The 22,707-nt window shown below is 35.0% G+C and overlaps 1 protein-coding gene across 5 annotated transcripts in view; it reads right to left on the bottom strand.

The window, feature by feature from the left end:
- SBF2 (SET binding factor 2) overlaps positions 1 to 22,707 on the bottom strand; it is a 238,330-nt gene that overhangs the window by 59,290 nt on the left and 156,333 nt on the right. For all 5 annotated transcript variants that reach the window (XM_042813556.1, XM_042813558.1, XM_042813557.1 and 2 more), the window contains one exon: positions 7,909 to 7,977. In XM_042813556.1, the coding sequence (XP_042669490.1) occupies positions 7,909 to 7,977 (69 nt within the window). The remainder of the gene's footprint in view (positions 1 to 7,908; positions 7,978 to 22,707) is intronic.

Below are 22,707 nucleotides of genomic sequence, written 5' to 3'. Positions count from 1 at the left end.
AAAAAGCGTAAGTAAGAATTATTATGTTTCCTTTCTTTTTATTACCTTGGAAAACAAAGACATAAAATGTTAGATCAAGCATCTTCTCCAATTCCCCAATCTTGGAAACATCAAATAAAACAATCTGCCACCTCTCCCACCTTCAGAAAGTCTCCAAACAGGATTGTACACTTATTAATTTCTACTTTAAAATATGAGTGAGCAGCAAGTGATTCATCAGACTACTAATCTACTATTTCACCACGAAAAATAAAGGAAGTCCAGTCCACTTGTAACTCAGTGCTACCTAATCACATGTGGGCACAGTGAACCAGCAGAGGGCAATAGAATTCTAGAATTTTGCTAAATTGGGATGTTATTCTGGATGGAGTTTTACTTATTGCATACGTTTTCTGGTAAAAGTGACTTAAGCATCTAAAAGTATATTGTCCTTAATCAGAAGCTGCTAAAGACTACATATAATTTACTATATATTACTTAAAGCCAAACGGAGTATTTCAAATTATCTATATGGATGTATCAAGACAGATGTATGCTACCACCAAGGTACATGTAAAACTGAATAATATACAGCAACATACTTCTTTCTCGAAAGAGGCAACAGTAAGATTTACAAAGTTCTGCTATACAGAGATCACAAAAAATAAAATAAAATCATCAAAAAGTATGGATGTTCAGAAGGTGTAAAAAAACCCCCAAATACCCAAAACCAAACAAACTAAAACCATCCAACCACATCATTTTGGAATTTCACCATTCTAAGTAAGGTACAATTCCAAGTGGATAACATGCTGATTCATTTTCTTTGCCAACAGAGGACATATCACATTACTTTTTTTCTTAATTCTGATTTCATAACTGAGATTACGATGATTTTGTTCTCCAAGGTTTAGTTCTATTACATAAATGACAGATTTCACAAATTCACAGCTGCAGCGTTGGATCTTGAATCAGTCTTCAGAGTTTTTCAAATTGTGACATAGCTTTTTGAAATTGATTAAAATTTCACCATAGTCCTTTGGCATCAGGTGACTCAGCAGATAGTGTGAATCCGTGTGACTGCATTTATCACCCCGGGAAATCCCAAATCCTCTCTAAAGAATCTGAATTACTGGTGTCCTGACACGAAACTTAAAAGCCCAGTTAACAGAGCATCTATTTATACTGAGAGGGGGAATAACGTAATCAATTTTAAATCCTTTTAGCCACATCCACTTTAAAGTGTTGATGTCTAGTACAGAAAATCCACAGCACAACAGACCATGTACAGAAATGTATGAGCATTTATCTCCCTCACCACCTGTAAGCATTTGCTGTTTTCTGGAAACATAAAATACAACTATCCGAGCCATGACAAATAATTATTCCCTAATGAAACTGATATCACTAAAATCAAGGAATCGTATTTTCATGTAGGAATGCAGGTTTCATTCTCCTGGACATTAGTTACAGAGAACTGAAATGAAACTTACAGATATAGAAAAAGAATGGGACTCAGTTACTTCAGACTGATGTTTCTTCAAGATCAGAAACTTTAATGGAGATTTTAATTAAACTACCAGAAATTCTTCTGCAGTGAAAAGTCTAAACGAAGAAATATTTATACAAGGCTATAATATCTCCTGGAAGTAACAATAATGTAAAGGGATGTGCTATGACTAATATTGTTATGGGCAAACCAAACCAGAATTCCGTGTTGTTGGTAGAAAATGACTTCAAGTGGAATCAGAAACAGTTATAAATTATGTAAGCCAATGCTTGTGACATTGCAACGGAAAGGCTCCTGTTTGTCTGTTTGTTCTAAGAGATAGTAGATCAGTTCCCCAGTAACAGAACTAAGCACTTACTGCAATATTTATCTTCACTTTTTATTTTATTTAGGGGAAGGGGAAGGAATTTTTTTTTCTTTTTTTTTTTTTTTTCTTTTTTTTTTTTCTTTTTTTTTTTCTTTTTTTTTTTTTCCGACCAACTACTTCCTGCCACAAACCACTGAGGAAGACAGCAAAGTTCCCTTCATGTTGGTCATGATGTTATCATTCTGGGAAAGCAAGCTTCTTCAAGAGAGAGAAGTTGAAGTAATTCAGTAATTCTCTTCCAAAATTCCTTATAAAGACAAACTTAAAAAAAAAAATAAAAATTGTGCAGCCTCTCCCATAAATGTGCTGAAGAATCACATTACATTTTCCTGTTTTACATTTTCCAGGTTTTTTTTCACATAAAAATAGCTATGAACTTCAGATATGTGCTACCTGTAAAGACAAAAAAGTCTGTTCTGCAGATATCTATCCATTCCAAAACAAAGTATCCGAAGTAAAATATTAAGGGTCAGCGACATGTTGACATTAATGATACTGCAAAACCAGTTAACCACAGCTAAGAAGAGCCCCTAGATTCCTGCTTTAATTTAAAAATAACGATTGCTTTTTACACAACTAATTGGCTGAATTATAATCTTTACATGCAAGGATCTTCTTATGAACGTAATAAGAACATTTGGCTGGGAGAGTGTTTGGAAACATTGACAGAAATTGACCACCATGTCCCACTTTCTTCAAGGATCACACTCAAATTCACGAGCACCTACCAAGCACATACATTATAATCCTTCAAAATTCAGTAAAATACTGCTTTTGTGTCACATCCATAAACTAATAGAGTACTACATCTTCCTTGCTGTGCCTTAAGCCATTTGGCTTCATGTATTAATACTTACTTCAAATTTGCATCATAAACCCATAAGGATCCTCTTAAGGATCATTATCTTTGTGTTATTTGGCATGAAAGACCAGTTAGGGCTCCTAGATTTTCCAGCAATGCAAATGATGCTAATATACACATTCAATAATATTGTAGACAGCTCTTAATATTTTGCCTGTCAGCTTATGTGCAAGATGACTAATATCTCTGAATGAAGATTTGTTATACAAGATGATAGATGGAAAAGCAATTGACATATTTAATTCAGATTTTTAAACACAGCTTATATTGCAAATATATTGCGTGGTAGTTTTGCTCAAATCCAGAAGTCTAGGAACTGACCTGATCCTAAAGCTTAAACAGCTATTTCCTCCTTACAAAATATACATCACCTGAAAGGAATAAAACCCACTTCTAGTTCTGCAAAACGATGCCTGTATATCATGACATGGTACATTTTCCCCTTTCGTTACCACTGTCTCTCCTTACAAGCCATATTGGTATAAGGAGCTGAAACATTGTAGTGTTTGCTCATATGAAGAAGCTCTGTTAATAAGATAGCTTTCACTTTCGGATTTTGCTGTTAATACATAGTTCTTTGGACACATCTTCATTAGAAGTACTGCAGAAAAAGATTTCTTCTATCTCATATGATTAATTACACTATTATCTGCATACATTTTCTTCTTTGTGGTTCTGTCTCTTACATAGAATCTGCTATATCATACAGGTACGTTCTAGCTGTTTTTAAACATGAGACTTAAAATATATTTTCATTTAAGTAATCACTAATAGAAATCATGAGAATGGATTAAAAAAGAGTAAGGACTCTACTAAAAATGATGTTATTTAATACAGTTTCAGTCATTAAAAAATTCACATGGACTAAGATACCATCAGAACTGGCAGAACAGAGACAGAAGAGGAAAATTAATGGAAGATGACAAAACTTCTTGCCAGAATAATAAAGGAGGTCTATCAAGATGGGAGTTTCCTAAACTAAAGCCAGCACAATGCAAGAGTGGAGAACGCTAAAGTAAAAGTGGTTTCACCCCAAGCACATCAGAGTAAGATGTAGAAGGAAAAACAGCAGTTAGAAGTAAGGATGAAAATCTATCAAGTACTGAAAGCTAACACCCTACAGAAATTTTTTAGCCTTGTAGAAAGCTAAGCAGTAATTACTGCTGCTTGTAAGTATTACCTGGGCCAACTTCAGATGAGCAAGAACACAAGTTAAGAATGACAACTCATGATAAGTGTTAAAAAAAAGAAAGAACACAAGAATTTTGCTTTTCAAAATCAACTATCATCCACTAACCATACACAATTTCATGGTATTTATACAAATCCTGAAATAAAAATTTATATATATAATTTAGTGTAATGTAACAAATATTATTACCAAATTTTACACGTTCTTTTCTTTTTAAGCATACCATTGGGTCAATACTCCCCAGACTCTTCCAGCTGATACCCACTGTAAGATTTGCCTGATAAAGACACAAAAATGGAACTGATCCACATCAGCCTTTCATCATGCAGTTTCTCTGACTTTGTGGCTGATGCTGAACAAGAGAGAGAACATTCCCAATTATGATGCTTCTGTTACATAATTAACTTGGAATCAAGTGTCTCTTGGAAAGAGTTTGATTGCAAAATACAGAATATGATAAACTACTCTGAAGTTCTCTAGTACTGCCTCTTCCATCTTTACAGAATGCTCTTGCAACTGATAGATTTTTTAGAAGTAATTCTATCAATTCTACTTTCTTCTCTATAGGGAAAGGCGTAGGTATATGGAGTACAAACGCTAAATGGGCAGACACGCCTGAGAACATTTAAGCCAAAACCTGCAGATTTCACTGAGCCCTGTTCCACACAGTATTCCTCTATTGTATATTGTAGAATGTAATTAGCATCCATAACCAATTGAAATTTTACTCAAAATTTGGCAATTTACAAGCATAAAAAAAAAAGAAAAGAAAAATCAATCCTAGTCTCCAACACTTCCCAGAAGGATCAGACTGGAGAACATCACTTTAGTTGAAAAGGAAGGGATCACAGGAGAAGCAGGCTGACTGAGGCTTGGAATAGTACTGGGGAAGAGACACTTTGCTCACTCTTCCTGCTCTCCAGTGGACAGGGTGAAACCGGTGCTTACAAAAAATCATTGCTCTTGCAGCACACCGAACCTTCAAGAAATACAGCACGGTCTGCTCTACAACTGGCCACCTTACAAAGAGACATAACTGAAATGGCATATCCAAATTTTGTGAATTTGACAAGGCCAATTATACAAGGCCAAGCTGTATTCCTTCAGGCAGTAACAAAATGAAATCAAAATTAAGATATATCCTTTTTGTCTTGCCACACAGAGAAAAAGAACTCTTTACTGTAGCAATACAGAATAGTACATTTCTATCTTATTACACAGAGAGAAATGAGTGCATGCCAAATAAGCATGGGCCATCTGTACCCCAAACGTACATGGAAAAATTCATGTATAAGTACATTTTATTTATATTGTTTCAATTTTAAACAAAATTCCAACAGTATTACTAATAGTAAACTAAAACCTTTCTCTAACCCAGAAGAAAAAATGTTTGTTTTTGTGACATTAACAGTACACATTAAAAAGTCCACTGTCACTGATGAGTCACATTTTGCTCATGTCTAATATTTAAAACATTTTTAAAGAGCATTGTGACCATTTTTTGTAGAAAAATTCAAGTCTTTCTAGTGACCAAAAAAATGTAACAGTCCTGATTTCTTGTCTATTTAACCCTGACAGCTCTGAGTTAGACTACTTCTGTGATCGAATCCTATCTCATCAAGCTTTACAACAGGTCAATCACCAGGCTTCAAGAGTAGGAATCCTGAAATTTCAGTAGACATCCCAAGAGTTGACTGGATGCTGCATGCAGTAACGTTTCTCGTTGTTTTGATTAGATACATGTAGAAACACCCCAAACTAACCTCTGTGTAAGCAAAACCACTAGGATATGGATAAAACTTGACATGTGACACAAGCATGTTCCTTACTTTATACATTTAATTCTTTATTTATAGTTACATTTCATTCTTTATTATATATATTTTTACTGTTTTCCCAAGAATATTTTTAAGTAGGCTAGAGCCTACTAGAGCTGAAGGCTAGAGCTTTACTACTTCATCACAGCCTTCTAGAACCTTAAAGCATCACCTCTAGGAATATATTTCCTTTTCTACTCAGTTTCTTGGTTTCATTTGCTGCACTCACATGGAAACACATCTCTCTTTTCATTTAGGCCTCTCAAACAGTTGGTGTCTGCACTGTGTGCACCCATGTAAGTAAACCTACTTAGGAAGAACAAGTAATTGTTGCATTGGTGCTTTCTTTTATGTCAGGTAACAAAATGAATGCATATTTTGAAACTTAACATTCCAGATGCAAAACAGTCCTCAATCAACAGAACTGTGACACTGTGGAACTTCCTTTTATTATTTTAAGTGACAGGAATTATATTAACAATTAAATGTTGTAACAGAACCCCATCATGATTTCCCATAATAATTTATAATAATAGCAAATAGGGACAATGATATAACTATTTGATATAAATCTACATATGTGTCCTTAGGCTTTCTTAATGCTAACTTTAACTGGAATCCAGTTGAGAAGTAACATGAATGAAACACAATAAATCTATCCCTGGCTACCAAGAACACTGTGTATTTTCAATGTGGCCATATGAAATAATATTTAATACGCTTCTGGCACTAAGCATGGTGTTCTGATAACAAGAACATCAGTAAAAACAAGTGCATACTTCCAAGCACTACTTCACAATTTTTGGAAAGGATGAAAACAATTGCACTTACAACAGAAGCAAGACATTTTTGCATATTGAAGCAGAAGTATTGTAAAACCTGTACTTTGCCTATAGAAAAATGAAATAGAGCTTAAGCATGTATGATGAATGTATGTATAAACAACACTGTACATGCTAATTTAGTGAAATAGACAAGCAGTTCATTAGAAAAAGCCATGGCATAGTTTGACTATGCGTATGTACCAGCTTTGTCAGAATGTTCTTTTAATAAAAAACAATTCATTCCCCTCAAATGATTTGAATTTCAGTTTGGATGCTCCTATGGATTTATCACTTATCAGACAGAACAGTAATATGCCTTGTTAAACAGCTTTTACCAGTGTAGGATTTCTATTAAAAAAAAAAATCCAGCAAACAGAAGACTATAAACTGTTTAGCAATATGTTACAAAGCAGGAAGGCCAAGGGAAAAAAAGATGAAGCAGGATTTGATGGGATTTATTCCCAAAACAGGGAAAGAGGAACATTAGTTTCATTTAACTGTAGAATGAGAATCCCTCCAAAAGACTATAAAGGAAAATTTGAAGGGGGTTAAAGAATGTTACTCATTTTTCTTAATCTAAGAATATTCATACAGATCATTGCTCCTATGCAGCTTCATCTCAGGTATAACATACTCATACTCAAGGATGAAATACTGAAAACCTCTGCAGAAACTGAAAAATGCTTCCAAAAGTTTTGCTTTGACTCAAATTCCAAATAAAACATGTAAACTGTTAATTTTAACTAGCCACTATAAAGTTTGTCTACAGATCTTATGCTTTGAAAAACACATCAGTTTGTGTTTAGTATGAATAACTTAGTTTTATACCAAAATAAGTACTTCTGCCAAACAATTGTATCTAATGGGACATACCAAAGGGGACCATCACTGAACCTGAGGATTAGATCTGGGAAAAACAAAATTCTTTTTCTATTATGCATTAACAGCTGGCTTTTGCAAGCAACAGTCAGGTTACTTTATTTTTTCAGTTCAGGTCTGGAACATTAAAAAATCATCATGCTATTTACATCCGGGGTCTCACAACTTCCGAAAGTATAATTTCAGTTAAACAGTAAGTAGGGGACTAGTTCATTACAAGGAAGATTTCAGTGAACTTTTTGTGAGAGAAATTGTGCAAGATCTCAGTACTTCTACTGAAACTTAGAAGCATACAGAAGAAATTATTCTACATTCAATGCAGCTTGCCTTCTCCTTGATTATGAGATTAAAACTTGACTAATCTTATTTCAGTATCCATATACTAAGCATGCATCTCTCATTTTTACTTTCCTCCATTTAACAATATAAAAACACAAAAAAACAGGAGCACTTTTTAATGAAGTTACTGAGAACTTACCCTATAGAAAGCAGTTGTCAGGGGTAGCAAGGCTGCAGCAACGCTATATTCTTCTGATGATGAGCAATCCTTCAAGAGAAACACATGAAGAAAATAAGCAAAATCATTTTCAATTTCATGTGTAGCATAATTTCATTTCAGCCTTAGGTAGTCCCTTCATCTTTCTTAGGTGTAATGCATATTTTGATCAGTTGGTATAACATAAGACAAACATAGATGGGTGGGTGTGTGCACGCATACATATTGTGCCTCAATCTCTTCTAGATGGCTATTGCCAAGATTTTTCAAATTTAAGGAATTTATTAGCAGTGTTCTCCGTTCCCATGCCTGAAAGACAAGTTCATCAACAAAATTTACATATAGACATATTATTCATTCAGGAAACAATAAAAACGTAGCTTGCTTCCATTCTGGTCCACAGAACATCTGTACATTTTGTAAAAGAGAAGTGATGCGACGACCAAAGAACGTACTTCCAAAAAGTGTATACGAAGAAAGGAACATTTGTTAAATATGAAATAATCACCTCTGCAGACTCTACAGAAGCTTGGCATAACATAAACTTTAAAAGAAGATGAAAACCTACTCTGTTCACAATCTCAGAATGCCTCATTCAACCTCCAAGTGTGTCATTCGTGCCCCTCTAGGCTGAAAGTGGCATGCCAAAGTAAATCAGCTAGTAATTGCACTGATAAAAATAGTGATCTTATGACGGAAGTCTTTCAAGAAATTAGATTTGGAATGCAATCTAATATTTTGAAAAACAAACTGCTTGATTTTTTAAGACTTTAAAAACAGAACAAAAATATTCAGTAAGTTAGAAAAAATATACTACTTTTTCTTTTTTTTCTTTACTAAATTTTTTAAAAATTAGTTTACCTGAGAAACACAACAACACACATACTTTTACATGACAAATGTAGCACCACTGTGCCCCTGAATGATGAATGGGAAAACAACATTTCCATTTGAACAACTCGTGAATATTTTGAATATTCCCTCCTGCAGTGGGTACTGTTCAACACAAATTATTCTTCTATTAGTTCTATGTAACATCTGATAAAATTACAAAATTGAAATATCACACTTGTTCCTCTGTCAGAGTTTTCATTTATGCCTTCATCTCACCATATTCACTCCCTGGAGTTCTTTAAAAAGAAAAACCTGGCAACTCTGATAGCAGAAATATAAAATACACGTTGCAGGAACAATCATAAGTGGTTGGCGACCCTGCACATAGCAGGGGGGTTGAAACTAGATGATCATTGTGGTCCATTTCAACCCAGGCCATTCTATCACTCTATGATCATTAGGATGTTACTTTTAGTCCCCTCAGCGCTACTTTTCAAAAGGCTGGTGAGTGATCATGGAATGCAGGTTTAAAACAATAAACTCACAACTAGACTGTTCTTAATTTACTGTTCTTACTTTACTGTTCATTACTTTAGAAGTCCATTTCGTCCTTTCCAGTAACAAATACTTAATATTTTGTTGATAAAGCTAGCCTGAACAAAGTATCACTGGCCATACACAAATACAGGAACCGTTAGAATATTACTTACATATCTGTTTAGAAAAAGCATACAATAGATTCATAGATGAGAAGCTTTATTTCTGTACAGACTCATTGAAGGCTTTATCTTGTCTAACTTGGTATGAATGGATACATGCTAACCGTGCATGGAAAACAAACGGTGTGCAGACTTTATAACTCATTCCAATCCGGTAGAGAAAAACAGTAAGAAAAGTAGACACTGAGAAATGCGATGTATGTTTTAACAGTGCTTGTCAGTATTCTGTAAATACCCCAAATCTGTTTATAGACTCTTTTTAATTAGATGTCCAAACAGCAACAATGAAGGACATTGCCGCAGCTGCATTTCATTCTCAATTTCTGCATTATTTTCTATTGCTAAAGATAGGCCCAATCCGCACATGAAACTTGTAGGTTAACATAAGGATATGTTAGAATTAGAATGAAAATGCCAAATCTAAAATCAGACTTTACAGCATTCAAAAGTACTCCAAAATTTTTAAGGAAATACATTACCCTATTTCTGTAAGTGCTCTGTCATGACCAGTTACCAAACAATCCATCCTGATTGTTTCAAGATATCTACTTAATCCTTCAGCTCAAATTATTTGTAAGGGCTTTGGCTTTTACCCAAAATATACATAAAAATATTTTTATTAAAACTGAACAATGCATCTTCACCTAGAGAGCATCCAATATTCCAAGAGCTAACATATGTCTCAAAGATATATATCACCACCACACAAACAACATTGTGTATTATTTTTCCATTCCTTCTTGCAAGTATGAAATTCTCCACATACTCCGTGTCAGCAGTACCCCCTGGACTTGTAGTATGGAGGTATTATCTACATATATTTTCATCTGTAGCACGTGACAAAACCTGTAAAATGATCTCATTTTGGAATTAAGTACAATGCTGTTGTTTTGAGAATAGTGAAAGTAACCAACTATTTGTCTTTCTTCTAGTAGCATGACAGAACACAACAGCTAATGAAGCTATTATAGCAAAATTGTAGCCTCTCAATTTACATGCAAACCAAAGTACTCGAAATGTCATATATGTATTGTATTTAATGAATTTTGGCTCTTGGAAAAAAGAAACACAGATGTTTTACATATAACAATGTCTACCAATCGTGAAAAATATCTCTTACAGAAGTACGCAAATCAAATATAAAAATAATTAGAGCTGTTTCTTACACTGCAACACAATAAAGTTGAAACACAAAGGGTAGTAATGAGGAGGAACAAGTATTCTCAATAATGAATTTTTAAGAATCAATACCTTATGACAATGAATTTTGGAATTCCACATGTGCCACATGCAGAGTGCTTTGAATCCACACTTTAGTGGGGTGAAGATATGACTTGATTTCAGAACAAGTACTGACCTGAACTTCTATTTGGAAAAGGTAGTTTGTCATCATCAAATTGACAACTCCTCCACAGTCCAATCCTAGCAATGAACAGCAAACAAAAGCCACCCCAAGTAAAATTTTTCCTTGAGGTGCACGCCTGAATTCAAAACCTCCTTTAAGTACCCAATGAACTTCTACTGGCTGCAAGAGCAAGTTAAAGGGAGCAGAACAGTGGTAGTTAGGCACAAGCTTACACACTTTCTTGAACAGGCCACAGTAAATATCTGATATTTAGAGACTTCTGCTTTCCTTTAGTCACATGATAAAAATCTGGGAGAGACATATTAAATGTCTCTTTAAACCTGATAATATTTGAAAAACCTGATAACATTTATTAAACCTGACAACATTTGAAGTTTTCTACTCAGGTACAATTTTCCTCATAAATCAATCCACCAGTCTCTCTTATTATGTACTAGTTGATAAAGAATGTGGTTATATTAAACTGTATGCTGCTTTGGACAATAAGCTTTCTGAAAGGAAACCACATTTTTAATGATCTATAGCAATCTGAATACTGAAAACCCTAGGACCCAATTCTGCTTTACATCCAACAGCACTATAAATAAATAGAATAATTCATAAGCCTATCACATGAATTGAACATGCCATGAATGCCTTCAACCTAGTAAGCTACACATGGTGGCTTTTAACTACGTGTGGGACTTTTTGCCAGTACAATCTGGTTATGTACACTTCATTAAAAATACTGAAGGAACCATCACTACTGCACTGTAATTCCTAAGAAGTACTGGATGCTGCCCATCTTCATGAAGGCCAAGAGCATTCATCACAATGCAGGACTCTGCTCATAAACAATCAAGAAAAAAGCCAGAAATGTCAGAATTGCATGTTTTTTAAAGTGCTAAGATAAGACTTGCTAACTTAGCATGTGTAAGGTCACAAGTCATGTGAACAGTAAGAACATTAGCTAAAAATTACAGGTGAAATACTTGTTTCAAATTCCCAGATGACCTCATTGGTGCTTGAATTTAATTTTTGTTGTTATGGATGTACTATGCAGGTAGGTTTTTACTGAAACCTAATGAAATTAAAGATGTTCTAGCACCTCAGAAATACCCACAGTGCTGTTACAGATGTAATCTACCACAATCGTTAATATTTAATTTCCTTAATAGAAAAAAGCAAGATTTTCATTCAAATACAGGTTATTGCCGAGTCTCATTCTGATTTGAAAGAAGCACCTAAAACACCACAGGATTTCAAAAGGAATACTTATTCCATGTTGATCAATGTTACGACCAACATTCTTCATATTCAGCCTCAGCAGTTAAAAATCCAAGTAAACAAATTACCAGTTTTACGCCGTACTCATTACACCTAATGTAATTATATGTAGCCTTGAATGAAAGCAGACAAAAAATAGTTGTATTTGGAACAGGCATTCATTTTAGAAGCATTTAAATTGCAGGATTTAACCCTACAGCCAAATCCATCCTCTGGAACAATACTCAGAATTTGCTGAAATAAATGCAAGTACGACACTAATTGATTACATTACTTATTATCAACAGCTTATAATTATCTTCAAAAGAAACTCTGGAATCTGAATTTTCTGACATTTTGGATGAAGTTTTCTTACTGAAATAAGCAAAACAGTCTTTCCAGTGAAAGTTAGTGGATGGTAGCTTTCTGGCATTCCTATGCAGTTTGCTAGTAAAATTAGCAGCACTGCTAATTTCTGCTTCTTTATAATGGGATCAAAAGTTCTTATTTTTCTTGTCACCAAAGATGAAATCCAAATTTACTGACTTTTTTTTTTAAACTAGATACAATTCTTCTGGGATTTGAGAGACAGGATTAGAAGACATACTTGGAAGACACATGTAGCTGATAACTTGTAGACTAATCTATTAACAGAACCGTGAGAATATACATGAAACATGGAAGATACTATCATACATTAATGGTTACTGACTATTTAATTCTCATTACTTCTAAAGCTTCACATTTTGGTAAGGATTTAGACTGTTTCAAAATTATTAACTCACAAATCATAGAACGGCTTGGGTTGGAAGGGACTTCAAGGATCATGAATCTCTGACCCTCCCCGCCACAGGCAGGGCCACCAACCTCCACATTTAATACCAGACCAGGCTGCCCAGGGCCTTTCTTCATAAAAGACCGCATCATGTTTTACATTTGTTACACCTTACTTCAAGTTTTTAATGTAACTTTTGTTCCATTTTTGTACTGTTGCACTGATTCTTGATAGACAAAACCAAAAACTTGAAGCTCTTATTACTTCTTGTTTTCAGCTTTAACATTCATTACAATCATGCTATCAGCTTTTGAAAAGCAACTTCTCAGATTGCTACTTGGTGACTGTCTGACAGCAGAGGAAGTCCATACTGGACAGACTTCACCTGTGCTCTGATTTATGCCAGATGTAAAACTTCACTTTCTATGCCCATTACAAAACCGTGAGATTGCTGTGTATTAATACAAGAGCCAAAGGTAATGACAAAGGAATAGCACCCAATCCAGAAGAATCCTCACTGATTTGTTTAGACAGTGTGGTCATCCTGCCTGACCATGAGCCTTCATAAGAACTTAATTAAGAAACCTCGGATGTCAGCAGTAAGATGCTAAATGTTGCAAACCTGCATTTCAGGGCAGTAGGAGATCCCATTCCATACTGGAAGGATTTTATTTCATCAAGAACTTCATATTTGGCTTTACCTGACCCTGAATTCTCACAGGTTTGTCTGCCCTTACAAAAGACAGAATTTAACTGATGCAATTCAGATGGAATCACACAAGCATATCATTTTCATTCATTTTCTAAACATTTCCCTTTGCTTTATTTCATATATTCAGAAGTTAACAATGCAGCGTATTTTCTCCACACAACTTCATCATATTTTTGATCTCTCAGCAAGCCAACAACATTTTACTCAGAGCTGTTGAGTTTTTCTCTCCATGTCTCCACTCCTTTTTCTTTCTCAAATACATTTCTGTCTAGGATTCAGTAATTTCCTCTTTTTATTTTTTTGCAACAAATTATGTTTAGGGAATCAGGAACCTCAATTTTTATGTGCATAAATTACACATTCTTCAATGAATTTTTACTGTACCCCAAAAGAATGAAAAAGCACTACTTTTTTCTTCTTCTTCTTTTTTTTTTTTTTAAGATACTGATAAACACAAGAATGCCATCCCTTGCGTCTAAGCACATCTGAGTTTCTTTAACAGAAATGCCATGCATGTTTCTGAATACTGTCATGAGGCCCATGGCAATAAAGTTCAACATACTCAGGCTGTAATCTTCTCCCAAGGAAATGGTTGGGATGCCAAGATGCCTTTTGACTTTTATTTCACAGCAGGGCTTCATTCACAGTGACTCTGTCCAAACCTTAAACTACACCAGCTGTGATAAAAGGTCCAGCACAGTAATTTGTAAAAACTATTTGACAAACAACACTCAAGTGATACAATGCATTGTAATTCATGATTGAATTGTGATCAATATTTGTTAACTATTCAGTTTGAAAAGGGTGATTCACAATACATATACAGACTGCAGAGTAAGTCTAGCGTCCCAGGCTGCAAAACAGCTACTGGATACTTTATATAGCACTTCACAGACAGCCTGTTTAATTGAGCTAGTTAACAACAACAAAAAAATGTTTAAAGTAATAGAAAAACTATTAAAATAGGTGCAATATTCCAGTGTAGTCCAATTATTGCTTAGCAAATTGGTTCATAAGCAAATACTACACATACCTATGCACTCTAGCATCCATTTGGAGCACAGCAGCATCTCTAATAACTCATTAGCAAAGTCACAAACTTTCAAATATGCATGTTCACATTCCTTAATTTTATTCTTCTTTGTTAAGCTTCATGGGATTTTTCTAATTTTAAAACTTGCAATAAAAATGCATCACACATCATCAGTTACTCACATTACATATGAGTTTTTAAACTCATTATGAATTAACACCTTTTTAGTACTAGATTTCTATGGGTATAAGAAGTGATTCATTGAGAAATCATTCTTTCATTTGAGGAAAATATTATTTGCTCTCAATAAAAACAAAATATTTCTTCTATCAAGATGAAACCTTTACTAGTGCATAAAAGTTTAGATACTTAGAAATGAAAACTATAAAGGAGACTATTTTTGATGGTATGGCAATTTTTAATTATGCTAAAAATTCTCCCTGATAACTTCTAAACTCTGAAGTTTCTTATAGGTGCTATATGTTTATTATGACTGACTTTTGGCAAAATAGAAATTAAAATATTGGACCAGACCTTCATGAAGGCAAGGAAAAGGTCTGGGAGATCTAGACTAGACTATCTCACCTTAGGGAGCAAGTCCTCACAGAAAGCATTTTCAGATACATGAGAAACAAGAAATTGATTGAGGACAGAAAGCACATGCTGACGAGGGGAAAACAGTTCGATCAACATCTCTGATGAAATAACAAGCTCTGCAGCTGAGTGATGCACAGTATGCTACCATGGCTTTAGCAGGGCTGTTGACACGAACTCCTTTGGTATAGTAGACTGGTTGAGGAGAGATGTTTCACATGGGTGAGTGGACAACTGACTGGACTGTCACTGAAAAGACAGTGATCAATGGTTTAAAGTTCAATAGGAGATCCAGTCGTGAGTCATGTGTTTAGGAGTTGATATTGTGGCAAATACTGTCTAATGTTTACATTAACAAAGTGGCATGAAGTACATCTTCATCAAATTTACCAATGACACCAAATCTGAGGGAGCAGTAAATAGCTGAATGGAAAGACTGCTATTAACCAGCATCACACCCTGCTGGAGAATGGGACTGTCAAGAACGTACCAAGTTCAACAAAGACAAGTGCAAAGTCTTGAGTATGGGATATGCTAACTGTGCAAAAGTAGAGGCTATGTATGAACAGCACCTGGAATCATGTGCTGTGTTAAACCTGTCAAAGTAAGATCATGCTCTAAGATTCAGAAAAAGGTGCAAAATGAATTACCTTGCTTTATTGCTGCAGACTCTCTAGAGTATAGAAAGTTCCAAGGAATAGGTAAACTAGATAATATTGAAGCTGAATGGAACAGATGCTCAAAATGATAGGAAATGTAAAAATTATGAAGTACCTTGACATCAGGAAAGAAAAGCATTATAAGAAAATCAACTTAGAACTAGAAGAAGTAAAAGAAGTTAACAAACCTATAATATTGAATTTCTTAAAGAAATATAGGAGATAAACAATAGAAAGTTGGATACAACAGGTAAGACTTATGGAAGAAAGGAAGAGGAAGAATCTAGCACTAAGTCAAAAGTACTAAAAATTCTCATCTTATTTAAAAATATACTCATAGAAGGGGCAAAAGAACAAAATAATTGTAGAGTTTAAGGATTTTGTCCATGGGAAGGGAACAGCCAGGAGAACGCAGAACTGAAAATCACCCAGAAAAACTAAGTAAATACATAAAGGCAAATAAATATGCGCAACAGGAAAAAATCTTCAAGGAGAAAGCTGGTGTGAATTACATATATATATACACATATAAACATACAGTTAAGCACACAAAGGTATGCACATCCCAATTGCATCCACGGGTTTTTGGCAGGTGCTTCTGGGAACACACGTACATGTCTGCCATGCTTCTCTTGCAAACTGCGAGAAGTGGAGTTTCTTTTTGAGGTGCATTTGTTTTTGACATCTTGTTGCTAGACAGTCTCAGCTTTTCTACACCAACCTTGATAGTACTGAGACACTTTGCTACAGTTTTGGCAGAGATATCAGTCTATACACAGCTGCACTAAAGGACAACAAGAATGACAATGTCCAGCTGCTTCTGGAAGAAGTTTTTTTGGATCAGCTTCATTGGTGCAGCTCCATTTCTGATTCACAAAACAAGTGTCAGCTGCTGGAAGCAGATTTTTTTTTGTCGTAATTCTGCCTCATACAAGGCTGTGAATCTTCAGAGAGTCAGTAAGGTCCTAGGCACATGCTTAGGCACAAATGACATTTCCTTAGTTGCACTGGTGAATTTGATTTCTAGATTTCTCGCTGCCAACCCCGCAGCCAGACCTCTCGGCTCCTTAACAGACTACAATGTAAGTTTTCTGTTGCATTTCAGAAAGTAGCTACAATTTTAACAACTTTAATAAAAGTTATTGTAGAAGCTGTTCAATTCAAAACTCAAACTTAAGGCAAAAAAGAAACCAACAACAAATTTATGGTTATATAACTCTGGTCACAAAAGGTTGTTTAAATGGCTCACAAACAAGAATAACTACAGCAAACTAAAGGACATATGTTGGGCATGGCAATGTAGCATGTTGCTGAGCAATGTCCACCTTGATTAAGACATCAAATCTGTGTGAGCAAGAAAGAATGTTTTTGAAAAGCTTGGAAAGCTCAGGAGATTCAGGCATTTTAAGAGCTGCTTGATTTAGTGCAGTGCTGCTGCTTCTAAGATAACATTCAGTCAGTGAAATACATACATTCTAATAGAAGTGTTTAAGCTAAAGGAAAGAAATCTTAGGAGAATATAGATGTTTCGTTTAATTGACTGTGAAGTGCTTTAAGTGTACAGGTTGTACTTTCCACTGCACGTGCTGCAGCTTTCATATGGATACAGGCTTTATTTGAAATCTTAGGCTTTTGTGGTTCAATATAACAAGTATGGCAAGTGGGAACAGTGTTCCTATGAAACCTTTATTAAAATTTAGTTATTAGCATTTCTTGTGAGAGAGAAATAAAGACAACGGAATAAACTGTAAAACAATTTTGAACTGGCAATTGCAAACGCATTTTCCAGTATTAAAATTTCTTATATTAATACTTCTCTCTGGGATTTTCAAATGGCAACAGGAAATCCAAAGTTTCGAATGCTGTGAAGCATTCATCTTCCACTTCGGTTACAGAAGTGAAAAAGCAAGCTCAAAAAATATATTGGTTTGCACATCTAGTTGAAGAGACATGCTTGGATGTTCTTGAAACAAATTACTGCTCTTTTTTTCTAGAAAGAGTTCTGTAGTGCAAACACTTTGAGAAGACAGAAGTAATCCCTGAGCTTGCTGCATGGACCAAAGAAGCAGAAGTGTGGTAGGGAAACATCAACACAGATCAGCCTTTCAGTAAAACTGCCTGATTCAAACTGTATGAAATCTTGGCATGATCCTTTTCCTTTCCTGTTCCACAGCTTTCCAAAATCATTGCTAGTAAAGGTATCCAGCTGACTAATCACAAAGAACTTCTTTGCAAGCTTTTGAGTTGCCAACTATTTATTTATTGTTTTATTTCTGACAGATCATCTCCTAGGCTATCTTATTTTCCTTCCTGAAGGGTTTATTCAAAATGTTTTTCTGTTTTATTCCTATCTTCTTGAAAGTATGGGGGGGGGGGGGGGCAAAGAAGCATATATGGAAAGGGGAGTCCTGCTATAGAAGCACAGTAGAAGGCAATGAAACGTTCAGAGAAGGCAAACAGGGGTACAGCCAGAATGCAGTGGTTGAAAAATAGGAGCACACAGCAAAGAGTCACTGAAGGACTAATCTCATTCTATGGTGTTTTGAAAGGAGATTTAAAATCAGGTTTTGATTAAGTACTGTAAGACATCCTGTTGAGCCATCTTAGTCAACTTCAAAATACTCTTATTTGCCATTCTTCTCTTACAATTCTTGAACCTTCTCCTTTTCACAGAAAATAAAATAATAAATGATTTGTACTTTCTACGTAACCACAAAGTGAGAGAGATGGATGCAAAAGCACATTACAATGTGCTCATGCAGTATATCGATGCAGATTTGAGCAGTGAGACACATAAATGTGATAATGCAGTGGCATTCTAGCATACAAAGAGTAGAAACATGCAGTTCAAGCTGTTCTGAGAGCATGCAGTACATAAACAGGTTAATCAGCCTAGAAAGGTACCAGACAGCATAACACAGCAATTGTAGCAGTACCTCTGGATCTACCTGAATATGGGCACAAGAACTGAACAGCATACATTTTCACTGCTGTCTTCAAAGTATATGACTCTTAAAACTGACTTCAAATATGACAGCCAAGTGTCTGCCAAAATTTACCATCACTGCAGCAATAACACGGGGGTGCTGCACATCTTTTATTTAAATGAAAATCTCTAGAAAATACCTAAACATTAATTGTTGGATTCAGATCCTTTATGAATGAATTAAATACAGGAATACCCTATGTGCTGCATTTTTATTTTGTTAGCATCCCTTCAGCCAACACAATTGTTTTCAGCAGACAACAAAAACATGGGTTACGCTATCTTATAGCAGTAACAAACTTATAACAAGATCAAACGAATGGAAGCTTTTATCAATACCTAAAACAATATGATTATTTCATCTGGGTGCACACACGTTGATAGAAATACATATATATTTAAAGATACAGCATGCCTGATTTTGGAAGAGAGTCCAGTGCAGGGCCGCAAAGATGATGAAGGGACTGGAGCACCTCACACGTGAGGGAGGGCTGAGAGAGTTGGGGCTGTTCAGTCTGGAGAAGAGGAAGCTCAGGGTGTGTGGGAGGAGGCAGGAGGATTGGAACAGAAAGTACTGGGAAAAGCATAACACCTGTCAATTTTTACTAGCTTACCAATAATCACAAAGTAAATCTACAGAGTAATACCATAATACTGGTAATCATTAGATGATTACTGCAGAACTTTACAGTACTGCAAACATTGCTGTAAGACATATACATCTAATAAGTAAATAGTGACACAAAACAAGATGTGAAGAAATGTTAAATTAATGTAAATTGCAGAAAGTTACAGCAGACTTCTAGGTTATGTTATACTTATGCAGTGATTTCCTAAACATAGGCTACAAAGATACAACTATTTCGTAATAACAATTTGAAATTTGGTTGGCAGTCATGAGAAAAAAATTAAGTTGGAGAAATCACTACAGACTGATAATAAAATAAATGCAAGAGATTTAATATTAATTTTTAAATGGCTGCCAAACAGTGAATGCTAATCATAGTAAGAATACAGAACAGCTGAAATGTGAAGAAGAACAAGTTGTTGAACGTATAAAAGTGTGCCCTGGCTCCTCAGACCCTCAGAGCAAAGCTCAGAAATGTACACCCTCAAAATGCTTTCTTGCACTTGCCTGGAAAACTGAAAATAGACCAATCTCCCCTGTCCTTCAACCCTGCTTGGTGGGAGAACGTACCTGGTGTCTTGATCTCACACACAGAACATCAACATCCTCAGCTGCAGGTTGGACCTGATGACCTTTTGATGTCCCTCCCAATCAGGGCTATTATAAGATTCTACACTACATATGAGAAAGTAAATAACAAGAAGGGCAACAAACACAACAACAGAGACACTCTCGTGCTGAAACAAATGGTAGAGAAGAAGAAATAGGAGACGAAGAAAGGTATACAGAGCAAGCTTCCACAGGCATCTCTTCCTGAACTCAAAACTGCCAACCAAACTAATTTTTACTCAACTATTTCAGTTTTTATTTCTAAATAATTATGTATTTATACAAAATTGTGATAGTCAAGTTTTTACAGTGGTGTAGTACAAGCAGGTTTAGCACCTCATATAATGTCCACGATCAAGTGTATTACTGAATCTTCCCATTAATTTTTGGAAAGGTTTCTCTCAGGAAAATTTTTACTGGAGATTTTTTAGCATATTTAGGTTATGACTTAAAACGACTTCATTGGAAACTAATTTGTTCAAGATTACTTTCTTATTAGGCTGTTGCCTGAGTAGCCAATGACATTTAATCACTACCATGGAGATTACAGGCTCCACCAGAATTTCAGCTACCCCCAAGGACCTCTAAGGTCAATCTCTTATTGACAAGAAAGCTAACAAACACACTCATTGTATTTTTCTTTTGTTTTTTAATCTTGAAAATCAGGTAAGAATAGATTTAGGGGATTTAAGCAGTTTGCTGTTATTTGATTGGTTGTTTTTTGTAAACTAGAAGAGTCCCTTTACCAAGAGGTAACTGCGAGCATATGATTATCCCTCCCTCTCTATGCAAACATCCTTATTTCTCCTGACGTTCCCTTAAATGTATATATCTGTAAGTGAAGCTAGAAGTTTTAAACCATTGTGGAAGAAACATACATCTAGAAAACATGTTGACTTAGGTACATTCGTTAAATATGACTTGGTTCAACCAGACATAGCAAAAAAAGATCTCCTCTCCCTAATAAATCCTAACTCTCAGCTCTAAAAAAATCACAATATTTAATAGCATTACTAGAGAATAAGGGCACGACAATTAGACTTCAGGTAGGATCTTTCACGTGTCCATAAGACAAGTTTTCACAAGCAGTCAATTATGGTTTCCTTGACTGATTTTAAGTGAATCAATTCTGATGCCTACTGTTTTCATATGTACATTTTGCCTTCATTACAGTACTAGAAGTTACATAAAATTAATATCTTTGCTATACGGTATTTTATACCAAATTATCCTTGAGCAATTCTTTGCAATGAGCATGCATAAAACGCAAATGGCAGCCTGAATCTCTTTTTTAAAGTTCATTGGAATATAAAGTTCATAATAAATAATAAAGTTCATAATAAATAATAAAGTTCATTGGAATCTCTTTTTTAAAGTTCATTGGAATATAAAGATGAATACATCTCAGCATCCTGTTTTTGATGCTCTGTAATTATGGTTTTCACGTCTTTGATCCATGCAACACTGCTGGCCCACTACACCCAAGAGGTTGTGAAAAATAAAACACTGCAAGCCTACTGTCAATTTTCTTCACAGAAGCTATGTTTTACATACCAATCAGCTCGGTAGGGGCTGAGGTGAAATGGATAGGAGATTCTGAAGGTAACAGCCATCTATCATAATCAAGCTAGGACCTAAATCTATGACTTTCTTAAACATATAATTCAGAGGCTAAGTAACAAATTGTGTTAACAGGACTGTAGTTGTGGTCTGTGGCTTTTAAACAGAACCACATATGGTTACTATTTCAGCTATTCCCTAACGACAAAGGCAAGGCTCCAAAATAGTCAATTAAAATAAGTATTCTCCTTTAAATTGTGGGTTGTTTTTTTTTGTTGTTTAAGTTCATAAATAAAATGGAATAAATTCCAGTGAAATCAATTAGAATCCTTAGCTTGGCCCAAAAACAGTAAATTAGAGGCTATTTTAGTCCACGGGTTTTGCCTACGTTAACATATGTTCTCTTACAAATAAAAAAAATGCTCCCTTGCAAAAAAACCCCTTTTTCCTCTGTTCCATACACCTGGAAGGAATAGAGAGTATTATATATCAATTCTATGCAACTTATTTAGGCATATGCATTCTCTGAATTGATACTTGCTCAATTAACAGCAAAAGCAAGGGTTTTTCACTATGTTTATACAATCAGGGAAATTTGCATTAATTTCAAAGTAAGTTAATTTTGTCCTCTAAAGACAAGTAATCTTCATAGGAAACTAATTTTATTTCTACTCTCATAAACACTGTAAAATTTTAGACTGTTAAATGTGTCACTGAAATTTCAATCCCCAGCTCCCAAGTGGAGTTTTGGAGTTAAGAGCTGAAGAATCTGCCTGGGGGGAGTGGAGCAAGGTTGTTTGTTTCTTTTAGACTATAACCTGAAGTTACTTCTAAATACTTCATTGCCTCAGTACATACTAAAGCTTCTTCTCCCTACCCCTCATCTGCTTATGGCAAGAAATTACTAATCTTCACCATACTTTACATACGTGGTATTTTTGCACGCATCTTAAAAACCAATTCACATAGGTCATAAATCCGGCCTAAAATTTGTTGTTGTTGTTCTAAAACTTTGCACAGATTTCTTTTTATATGTAACGGTAAAGATACACCTATTACTG

The sequence above is a fragment of the Centrocercus urophasianus genome, unplaced genomic scaffold (assembly GCF_019232065.1).
Source record: "Centrocercus urophasianus isolate 14NV4802_14NV808 unplaced genomic scaffold, USGS_Curo_1.0 seq_14, whole genome shotgun sequence".
NCBI lineage: Eukaryota > Metazoa > Chordata > Aves > Galliformes > Phasianidae > Centrocercus > Centrocercus urophasianus.
Note: the sequence above shows the minus strand (reverse complement) of the source record. Positions and strands in the feature narration are given on the sequence as shown.